The sequence below is a fragment of the Gekko japonicus genome, unplaced genomic scaffold (genome assembly GCF_001447785.1).
Source record: "Gekko japonicus isolate JY-2015 unplaced genomic scaffold, Gekko_japonicus_V1.1 scaffold2114, whole genome shotgun sequence".
NCBI lineage: Eukaryota > Metazoa > Chordata > Lepidosauria > Squamata > Gekkonidae > Gekko > Gekko japonicus.
In genome coordinates, this window is record NW_015162543.1 from 296913 (window position 1) to 308690 (window position 11778).

An 11778-nucleotide genomic window follows, 5' to 3' on the forward strand; every position below is an offset into this window, starting at 1 on the left:
AGTTTGCTCTGAAGCCATCCTTCCTGAGCTAAGACAAAAATCTGTGAGCTGTAGGCTAAAAAACTGTGAGCTAGCTCACACTAACTCAGCTTAGAGGGAACACTGCCTACTACTATGGCAAAGCAACCCAAATTGTGCATCTCTTCCACATTCGGCACAGGGACAGGAGCAAAGGTCTGTCCGGCTCAGCAGTCTGTTGAGGGAAGAACAGATTTCCTCACTGCCGTTCCTGTATTGTTCCAACATTTGTTCCGCGTTGCATTTCACTCCTCCTTCAATCCAGTTTAAGAATGAATTCAGGAATTGGAGCATGCCCAGTTGATCCTAGCTTGCAATTCCTTTGGTTTGCTTATTTTTCTTTCTTTCTGGGTTTCTGTTGCACATGTGCATTGATTAAACCAGGGGTCTCCAACCTTTTTGAGCCTGAGGGCACCTTTGGAATTCTGGCACAGCATTTGGGGGGGGGGGACACAAAATGGCTGCCATGAAAGGGCTGCTGCAGGAGGTGGGACCAGCTACAAAGTCGTCACCTAAGCTTACTTTCAGTCACACAGTGAAGATCCTTGCGCTGTGGTGAAAGCTGCTGCCAAAGCAGAGTTTTTTTAAAAAAATCTGCACAGCCAATCAAATCTGCAGTGACCAATCAGAAGCCTTGCTTTGCAAAAGTCCCACCTGGCCCTGCCCACTTTCTAATAACACTTGGTGGGCACCGGTAAAGCTTTTGGCGGCCACCATGGTGAGTCAATCCATCTCCTGTTGCGTCTTCCGCTTTCCCTGCTGCCTTCAACTCTTCCTAGCGGTATTGCCTTTTCCAGTGAGTCTTGCTGGTGCATAATGTGACCAAAGTACAATAGCCTCAGTTTAGTCATTTTAGCTTCCCAGGAGAGTTCAGTCTTGAGGGCCTGTCTGGCCCCTTCCAACTCTGTGATTCTATGACTGTGGTTGCCTAGCAACGACCACTGAGGGAATCTGTTGTTTAAAGATTTGATCTAGAACCCACTTATTTGTCTTTTCGGCGGTCCACGGTACCCGTAAAACCCTCCTCCACATTTCAAGTGAATCATCTTTCTTCCTGTCAGTTTTCTTCATTGTCCAACTTTCACACCCATACGTGGCAATGGGGGAATACTATGGCATGAATGATCTTAATCTTGGTTGCAGCGACACGTCCTCATCCTCGAGAATTTTTCCTAGTTCCTTCGTGGCAGCCCTTCCCGGACTTAATCTCCTTCCAATTTCTTGTTTGCTGTCTCTCTTTTGGTTCCTGGATGGAGCCAAGGAATAGAAGATCTTTAACAATTTCAGTTTCTTCGTTGTCAGCCTTAAAGTTGCATAATTCCCCGGTAGGCATTACTTTTGTCTTCTTGATGTTCTCCTGTAATCCTGTTTCGGCACTGTCTGCTTTAACCTTCGTCTGGACTCGTGATGCCGCCAATCCATTAAAAGAAATATCGATGTGTGTCTGACTGACCACAGCGGGCCTTACCTCAGACTGACATTTTGTCACTGCCGGACTCTGTTCTGAACTGCTGTGCTCTTCCTGGGGGGGGTCTGATATAATGAACACCAAATATGTATTCTCAGCTACGAAATTTCGGATCCTGACGTTCAAACTCCAGTGCCCAAAATCAGGAACTGAATCTGAACTGTTTCAGGGATAACACAGTGCCACAGCTGTGTTCTGTGAGGAATCTTGTGGAACATTTATCAGAGCCTTAGAATCTTACAAGCCATGGCAACAAGAATTTTATTCTTTTAGAAATGAAACCAGAGGGTAATTAAGACTCATTCCTCCTACTCTCTCATTGAATGAATTCAGGGGGAGGGGATCGTCACATTTTATTTATTTAAATGCTCACCCTGCCAACAAAAGTCCACATAGTCAAAGCAATGGTATTCCCAGTAGTCATGTATGGCTGCGAGAGTTGGACTATAAGGAAGGCCGAGTGCCGAAGAATATATTCTTTTGAACTATGGTGCTGGAGAAGACCCCTGAGAGTCCCTTGGACTGCAAGAAGATCAAATCAGTAAATCCTAAAAGAAATCAATCCTGACTGTTCCCTGGAAGGCCAAGATAATGAAATTGAAGCTCAAATACTTTGGCCACCAACTGAGAAGGGAGCACTCACTGGAGAAGACCCTGATGCTGGGAAAGACTGAAGGTCAAAGAAGACGGGGACGGCAAAGGATGAGAGGGTTAGACAGTGTCATAGATGCAACGAACATGAAATTGAGCAAACTTCAGAGGACAGCGGAAGACAGGAAGGCCTGGCGGGATCTGGTCCATGGGGTCGCGAAGAGACGGACTCGACTGTGCGACTGAACAACAACAACAACATCCAGGGGAGACCCAAACTAGCTTACAACATCAGTGTCTCCTCAGTTTTTTCCTCGCGACACTCCTTGGTTGTTGCCATATCTTTCTCGTCTGGCATGGCCTCACAGATCCTCCTTCCTGGGTATGTGTTTTAGCTGTGTATGTATTTTCCTTAATTGTTGTTTTTCATTGTTTTATGCTATGCATTTTACAAGCTTGTTTTAACGTTTTCATTGGTTGCAGGCCTGGGGACCCTAAGATGGGTGGAAAGGTGGCCTAAATATGTTTTAAATGAATACGTTCGTATCATAGAGTCATAGAGTTGGAAGGGGCCAAACAGGCCCTCTAGTCCAACCCCCTGCTCCATGCATGACCAGCCTAGAGCATTCCTGGCAAGTGTTTGTCCAGCTGCTGCATAAAGACTGCCAACGAGGGGGAGCTCACCACCTCCCAAGGCAGCCCATTCCACTGTTGCACAACTCTGACTGTCAAAAAGTTCTCCTGCCCTTAATTTAAACCCATTCTTGCCAGTCCTCTCCTCTGCTGCCAACAGGAACAGCTCCCTGCCCTCCTCTAAGTGTAAAGGTAATCGTTTCCCTTGCTTGAAAGCCAATCGAATCCGACTCTAGGGTTGCGGTGCTCATCTGCGTTCCCAAGCCGAAGAGCCAGCGCTGTCCGAAGACGCTTCCGTGGTCATGTGGCCGGCATGACTAGACGCCAAGGCGCACGGAACACTGTTACCTTCCCACCGAAGCGGTACCTATTTATCTACTTGCAATTTCTTGCTTTCGAACTGCTAGGTTGGCAGGAGCTGGGGCCAGAGATGGGAGCTCACTCAAAGTTGCATAATTCCCCGGTAGGCATTACTTTTGTCTTCTTGATGTTCTCCTGTAATCCTGTTTCGGCACTGTCTGCTTTAACCTTCGTCTGGACTCGTGATGCCGCCAATCCATTAAAAGAAATATCGATGTGTGTCTGACTGACCACAGCGGGCCTTACCTCAGACTGACATTTTGTCACTGCCGGACTCTGTTCTGAACTGCTGTGCTCTTCCTGGGGGGGGTCTGATATAATGAACACCAAATATGTACTCTCAGCTACGAAATTTCAGATCCTGACTTTCAAACTCCAGTGCCCAAAATCTAATGAGTTCCTGCTCATCTTGCAATTTGGATGTTATGCCTCTGTTTATCTCAGTTTGTCACAGTTAAACAGAGATGGATTCACTGGCCCAACCGGCTCCCAGTGAGGTGACTGAAATGGCCATTTAGAGACATTTTCTTCTCTTTAATAGGGTTTGGGAATTGGTAATGCGTGGGCTTGCTCTAACATCACATCATGATTTTTTTAAAAAATTGTGTATATCCCACTTTTATTCCTCATCAGGGACTCAAAGTGGCTTTTCACATCATTCCCCCCCACCCCACATAATCCTCACAACCACAACCTTGTGAAGGTAGGTTAGGCTGAGAGTTTGTGACAGGCCTAGGGACCCTACCTGGAGAGGTAAGGTGGGTGGCAACCACAAACAGGGCTTTTTTGGTGGTGGCACCCCCACTGGGGATGCCTTACCCCTTGAGGCCTGCCTGGTGCCCACTGTCCTTTCCTTTACATGCATTGGCCAAAAGATCCCTCTTTACTAAGGTTGCCAGCTCTGGGTTGGGAAATACCTGGAGATTTGGTGGGTGGAAGTCCGAGGAGGACAGGGTTTGGGGAGGGGAGGGACCTCAGCAGGGTACGATGCCATAGAGACCACCTTCCAAAGCAGCCATTTTCTCCAGGGGAACTGATCTTGATTGTCTGGAGATCAATTGTAATAAGAGGAAATCTCCAGGTGCCAGCTGGAGGTTGGCAACCACAGGCATGCCCAAGGTCACCTGATGGGCTTCCATGATTGAGTGAAAGATTCAAACCCAGTTGTCCCAGGCCCTGAATTTGTTCTGAGCAAGGCTTAGAGACAACTGTACAAGACGTTTTAGGTGCTGTTTAGATTCACGTTGGGTTGTGGTTTTTTTAAGCCATTCCTCATGCAGTTCGTCTTTGTCAATGGACTCAGAAATATTATATCCAATGCATCAGATCTGCTTTGGAAAGAAGGCCAGGCCGCTTGGAAATCCCAGATCCATGGATAACAAAAGACTCCTGCTGCACCTTCAAGGCCAACGCATTTATTACAGCAGAAGCATGCTACTTTGATTGCTGTGAACTAATATGGCTTCCCTTCTGGAACAAATCCATGGAGACGTTTGCCAGCCATCCCAAGCGCCGGGTGTGACAGGGCTTTGACCCGGTGCAACACACCTGTCAAGGGAAAGCTATTTCTCCACTCTGACGGGGCTCATTGGATTGGGGGGGGGTCGAAGAGGTTTTTCATTTCCCGACCCGAGTCTTCAGGCACTTCTATCTTCATTTCCTGCTTCCCGTTTAAGCGATCTCTCTTATCCTCCGGGGCGTGCTTTCTCTTCTCCAAGACCCATTACTGTGGCTCTGTTCACACTTATAAATTAGGCTTTGTCAGCAGCTCCGTTCTGCATTTTGACAAGCAGGGCTGAAAAATTCACCCCAGTGACATCTCTAGCGCAGAAGTCATTTTTCCCCCCTTTCACCAAAATCCAAGTTTGGGAGGGGAAAATGGGTAACAACCCATTGATACCCTCTTTCACTCTCTCTCTCTCTTTTTTTAGGAAAGAGATCCCCTTAGCATTATTTTCTAGGTTTTTTAAGTAGGATACAGAAAGCAGAGATGGCTGGTATGTCTGTCATGGAGAAGCTGAAAGAACCAGCAAGGGGAGAGGGGTTGTGGCTCAGTGGGAGAGTATCTGTGGCATGCAGGAGGTTCCAGGTTCTAATCCCCAGCATCTCCAGTTGAAAGAACCAGTGTGAAAGACCTCAGCCTGAGTGCCTGGAGAGTCGCTGCCAGTCTGAGTAGACAAGACTGACTTCGATGGACCGATGGTCTGATTCAATATCAGGCAGCTTCATGTGTTCATGTGAGATGTAGCGGTTAGCGGGAGGATGAGGGAGACCCGCGTTCAGATCCCCACTCAGGCATAGAAGCGCTCTAGGAGACCTTGGGCCAGTCAGATTGCTGACACCCTAACCTACCTCACAGGGTTGTTGCATGGATTTATTTATTTATTGTATTTGTATCCCGCCCATCCCGCGAGCGGGCTCAGGGCAGGTCACATCATCTCTCAACAATTACAATAAACTTTAAAAGCACAGTATAACTCAGCAATTGCAATAAACTTTAAAAGCACAATATAAACGTTTAAAACCAGTCGTTATAGCTGCTGGTGAAAGTTCCGGCCCATTGATACAGATGGATATGGCACGGATGGATGGCCGGTAGGTGGGAGACAGCAACCTCGGGGAGGCCATAGGTGGACACCCGTTGCCTCAGCCAAAAGCCTGGTGGGACAGCTCTGTCTTGCATGCCCTGCAAAACTAAAGAAGATCCCGCAGGGCCCTGATCTCGATGGGGAGAAGGCCCTGGCCCTGGTCGAGGCTAGGCGGACGTCCCTTGGGCCAGGGACTGCCAGGAGATGTTGGTTATTAAAGCGTAAAGCTCTTCGAGGCGTATACAGGGAGAGGCAGTCCCTTAGGTATGTTGGTCCCAGGCCGTTTAAGGCTTTGGAGGTTGAAGGATGAAATGGAGGAGCAGAGAATGATGTAGCAGGACACTTCAGGTCCTCATTGAGGAGAGAGGTGGGGTCTAAAAGTTTATGTATACCCCTTTAAGAGCCCTGTCCGTTCAATTAAATCTGCATTCACTTACATAAGAATAGAGCACCGCAGGGGGATACATTGTTGGCAGCAGGGCTATTTTTGGGCAGGAACGCACAGGAACGGAGTTCCGGCTGGCTCCCAAGTTGGCCACGCCCAGCAGGAACTCATTAGCATAATAGGCCACACCCAACAGCAGAAACACATTAGGATTGGCTACATTAGGGGTGTGTGGCCTAACATGCAAAGGAGTCCCTGCTACAAAAAAGCCCTGCCTGAGTCTCACCTATAGCTCCATTGAAATGCGGGAGAACTGTGGATAACACATCCAGATAGGGTTGCCTACCTCCAGGTGGTGGCTGGAGATCCCCTGGGATGACAGCCTATCTCCAGGCAGCAGAGATCAGTTCACCTGCAGAAAATGGCCGGTTTAGAAGGTGAACTCTTATGGCATTCCACCACGAGCCCTGCCCTCCTCAGACTTCCACCCACCAAATCTCCAGATATTTCCCAACCCAGAGCTGGCAACCCTAGTAAAGAGAGGTCTTTTGGCCAATGCATGTAAAGGAAAGGAAAGTGGGCACCAGGCAGGCCTCAAGGGGTAAGACATTCCCAGTGGGGGTGCCACCACCAAAAAAGCCCTGTTTGTGGTTGCCGCCCGCCTTACCTCTCCAGGTAGGGACACAGAGAGCAGTGCTGCTGATGAGAATTTCAGCCGGAGGCACAATCTGAAGTAAAGTCCAAGATGTGCAGAAGGAGAGCAGAAACGAACGCTTCTCCCCGAGTTCTTTCAATCTAGAAATTTGTTTTTAATGCCATGGATTTTTCCAAGAATGACACAGCAAAAATGTACAACGTCTTAAGACAAAAGAGTGGGGGGGGGAATATAATTAATTGAAAAGAAAAATCCGAAAGTGAGTGCATGGACTGTAACGTATCAAAGTAATGACAAATATCCATTCTAGTGAATATAAAACATAAGTCATTTTTGTAAAGTAATGAAGCCTAACTAAAAGGATTAGTGCAGTGCTGAGAGCCTACGGGTACTGGAATTCCCATTAATATGTGAAATGATTTTTAAAAAAATACGATTTGAGAAGGCGTTTTGATAGTTCTAACTGGAATGTTGATTTCCCCGTGGATGCCAGCTCCTAAATTTCGCTGTGCCAATCATTGATGTTTAATATGTTGATTTCCAATGCTGTGCTTTTTTCCATTGAAACCACGTTGTGCAGAACAGGGATCTGAATTTTTTAAATGGGGAATATTCCCTGGCTGTATCTGGCCTCTGACTTTGACTTCACTTGGTGGTCCGAACGGCATGCTTTAGAGTGCCATGGCCACATCTCTCGCCACGTTCCTTTATCCTAAAAGACATGGTGGTTCACAATTTGGGTCAGGGCTGCAATGCTAGGCAAAGGGTGGAGATAAACTCTTGCTGAGCCAGTTTCCCGGTTGAAGCGAGATGCCTTGGGCTGAAATTAGACTGGGGACCCAGTTTTTCCCAGCCTTCTTGATCTCACAATTAGCCCGTGCTTTCGCCGGTATGAACGGACCAAGATGATCTAACACCAATGGGACTGTACTCCCATTATGATTGATCTGTTACCAATGTTTCGCCATCGTTGTATAACATTATTCACTAGCACTTTATGAATTGGTTTCATATATGCTGTTTTTTTATCTGCTTAATTTTTATGTAAGCCATCCTGAGCCTGCTTCAGTGGAGAGGGCGGGGTATAAATCGAATGAATGAATGAATGAATGAATGAATGAATGAATGAATGAATGAATGAATGAATGAATGAATGGAGGGTTGACAGGTCCCCCCCAGCCACCGGTGGGGGGATGGAGGAGAGGTTGGTCAGCTCCAGGATGGGAAACTCCTGGAGATTTGGGGGTGGAGCCTGGGGAGAACAGGGTCCTCCATGGGAGAGAACAAGGACCATAGAGTCCACCCTTCAAAGCATCCATTTTCTCTGTAGTCTGGAGATGAGCTGTAATCCCAGAGGATAGAATTGTAGAATCATAGAGTTGGAAGGGACACCCAGGGTCATCTAGTCCAATTCCCTCCACGATGCAGGAAATTCACAAATACCTCCCCCTCCACACCCGCAGTGACCACTGTTCCACACCCAGAAAATGACAAAAAAAACCCTCTCCAGGATCTCCAGCCAAAGTGGAGGCTTGCATCCCTACACCCAGTTCCCAGCAGACGTGCTGCCTCTAGGAAGCAATGAGGTGTGATTTCTCCAGATCTTGACCTCCTCCTCCTCTCCTGCCTGTGGGGCTTAGCAAGAGCCTAACCATGCCAGTCCTTGATGCCAGCCTTGCGCATGGCAAGAAGATTATTTTTGTCATGCAGAAACATTTGCTCCCCCCCCCTCACTTTACTGAAATACCCTCTAGAACAGGGGTGTCAAACTCATTTGTTATGAGGGCCGGATCTGGCATAAATGAGACCTTGCTGGGCCAGGCCATGTGTGTCATAAAATGTAGCGGAGATATAAACTTTATAAAGGACACAAGCACAAAGGGGTGTTTTTTGTACTTAAAATAAAAACGTGCTCAAAACATTAGCACTCTTGCAGCTGTAGACATCTTAATATGCCATCTTAATATGCAAGTAATGAATTGAACAACTAACAGCACCTTATGGTTTTATGTTTTTATCTGTAATGTATTGTTGTATATTGTTTTATTGGTTTTACCGGCAATTGGTGCCATCGCTGTAAGCCGCCCTGAGCCCGCTTGCGGGGGAGGGTGGGGTGTAAATTAAATAATAATAATAATATTTTGTTTAGTTAACAGTTTATTTAATGGGGGGGCAACAGTGGGAGGGCTTCTAGTGTCCTGGCCCCACTGCAGGACCTCCTGATGGCACCTGGTATTTTTGGCCACTGTGTGACAGAGTGTTGGACTAGATGGGCCATTGGCCTGATCAAACATTGGCTTCTCTTATGTTCTTATGACACCTCTTGCTCTGAATTATTACATCAAAATGTCTGTGCTTTTGCAATCTTGAGTATGCTGTTCAGGTGTGTATCTGTAAGCTGCAAACCTACGATGATGCAGCAGCAGCCGCAGAACTGGAAGAAGCAGAAGACAGCCAGTTCCACTGTGGGCCTGATAGAAGCCCTCCAGGGGCCTGATTCAGCCCCCAGGCCGCATGTTTGACACCCCTGCTCTAGAACCTCAGTAGCCCTGCCAGTGCAGCAAGCCCGGCTATGTCCTTGTTTTGAAACTGGGTCCTTCCGTCCATCCTAAGAGGCCCCTTCTGGTTTTTTTATTTCCCTCTCTCCCCAGCCGTGGAGTCCCTACACACCTTGAATGACCAGATCTCCGACTTCATTGTAAACAAGGCAAAGGCGCTCACCGAAGAGGACGATTCCTTCCTGCCGGAGGAGAAAGAGACCCTGAAAACGTCGATGTTGCTCATGAGGCACCTCTTGATGGATGCGCAGGTATGAAATCCATGCATTTCTACAACAAGCAGTCGTTCTTTGGCTTCTGGAAGTGAGACCCAGATCTAACTTTTCTCAGAGACCAACAAGATGTCCAGGGCATAAGCTTTGGAGAGGCAAAGCTCCCTTCATCAGCTAACAAGATAACAAGTTACATTTCTACTTATATCTGGCAAAGGGAGCTTTGACTCTCCAAATCTTATACCCTGGAAATCTTATTTGCCTCTAAGGTGCTACTGGATTCGAATCTTGGTCTTCTACTACAGACCAACACAGCTACCCACCTGGAACCTTCTAACCTTCTAACTTTCCGTATTTCTTAAGAAATGTGCAGTCCCTTTTGCAAAATAACTCCATGCATCATTCCCTCTCTCCGGCATAAAATGAAGGAATCTTACTTCGGTTAGCATATTTATATGTTGATGCTTCAGGAATATCTAGCACTGCCGAGCAGCTGGCTGCATTTCATGGTGTTCTGTGCTTCATACAGAAGCAAGCCCCTAGATTTCCCCACCAAGCTTCTCAGAGCCTCTTCTGCCAGTTCACTCTGCTCCTTTGCTGCTCCCTGGCCTTGTATGAGAGCCACCTTTGAGTCCTGACCCACTGTGGGAGACCTGCTTTACGCTAGCCATCCCTACCCATCCAAATGATGGGCTTTGGGGGTTTGGGGGGGACTTTAGAGGCCATTTAGCATTTAAGTCTGGAAGTTGTTGGCACCTTTCAGTTGAATATTTATACGTATTGCAATATGGACATGCTTTTTGGAATCAAGAGCGCTTGCCAAAAACCATGGCAATCTTAGACTTTTTCTATTTCAGCAATTTAGGGCTGAAGGAAGTAGTTAACGTTCTAGGAAACTGTAGCTCGTCATCTTGAAAGAACCAAGTCCTGCCTCTCTGACTTTTTTAGAGTCTTTGAGAAAGTGAGTAAGCATGTAGGTAACGGTGACTTTATAGACATTATATACTTGGACTTTCAGAAGGCTTTTGACAACGCACCTCACCAAAGACTCCTGATTAAATTTTGCAGTCATGGGATAAGAGGACGGGTTCTCTTGTGGATGAAAAATTGGTTAAAGGACAGGCAGCAAAGACTGGGAATCAATGGACAGTTCTCACAATGGAGGGAAGTAAGCAGTGGGGGTCCCAGAAGGATTGTTATTGGGGCCAGCACGATTTTATTTATTCATATATGATCTTGCACTGGGGGTGAGCAGTGGCCAAGTTTGCAGATGACACATGATTCAGGATGGTGAAAACCGAGGCTGACTGGGAAGAGCTCCAAGAGGATCTCCGTAAACTGGGTGAGTGGGTGACAATGTGGCCAATGAAGTTCAGTGTCGGTAAGTGTCAGGTGATGCACACTGGGACAAAAAATATCCCAGTTTCAAATAGAGGCTAACGGGGTCTGAACTTGCTGAGACTGAAAGGGGAAAAGATCTTGGGGTCGTGGTGGATAGCTCAGTGAAAATGTCAACCCAGTGTGCTTCAGTGGTGAAAAAGGCAAACTCTGTGTTGGGGATTATTAGGTAAGGGACTGAAAATAAAATGGCCAATATTATAATGCCCCTGTATAGATCTATGTTGTGGCCTCATTTGGAATACTGCGTATGGTGCTGGTCACTGTATCTCAAAAAAGATATCGCAGAGCTGGGAAAAGTACAGAGAAGGGCAGTCAAGATGATGAGGGGGTTGAATCCCCTTCCCTATGAGGAAAGGCTGAAGAGTCTGGGACCTTTCAGTTTAGAAAAGAGACGACTAAGGGGGGACATGATAGAGTTTCGTAAAATTATGCGTTGGGTGGAGAGAGCTGACAAAGAGAAATTTTTCTCCCACTCCCAAAATACTAGAAGCTGATTGGCAGTAGATTCGGGACAGACCAAAAGAGATACTGAGAGTTATTACAATGAGGAATTCACTGCCAGGGGATGTAGTGATGGCCACAGGAATAAACCGCTTTCAAAGGGGATAAGATAGATTCATGGAGGCTACTAGCCATGGTGACTCTGGGGAACCTCCACATTCAGGGGCACTAATCCTCTGAATCCCAGAGCGAGGAGCAGGGCTCTTTTTGTAGAAAAAGCCCAGCAGGAACTCATTAGCATAATAGGCCACACCTAACAGCAGGAACTCATTAGCATACTGCGCCACACCCCCGACAGCACAGCTCATTAGCACATTAGGCCACACCCCCATGTTACAAGAAGTGTGGTCATCCAGCCACACCCACCTTTTGCTTGTTATTTTGTTTACCTTGTTTGTTGTCAAAACC

The 11778-nt window shown here is 47.0% G+C and overlaps 1 protein-coding gene across 1 annotated transcript in view; it reads left to right on the top strand.

Moving 5' to 3' along the window:
- The window catches only part of KAZN (kazrin, periplakin interacting protein), a gene marked incomplete at its 3' end in the record, with an annotated part of 63405 nt that extends 53898 nt beyond the window's left edge, over nucleotides 1–9507 (top strand). Inside the window, exon 2 of the mRNA XM_015406330.1 lies at nucleotides 9350–9507. Within this exon, the coding sequence (XP_015261816.1) occupies nucleotides 9350–9507 (158 nt within the window). The remainder of the gene's footprint in view (nucleotides 1–9349) is intronic.
- Nucleotides 9508–11778: the final 2271 nt, after the last annotated feature.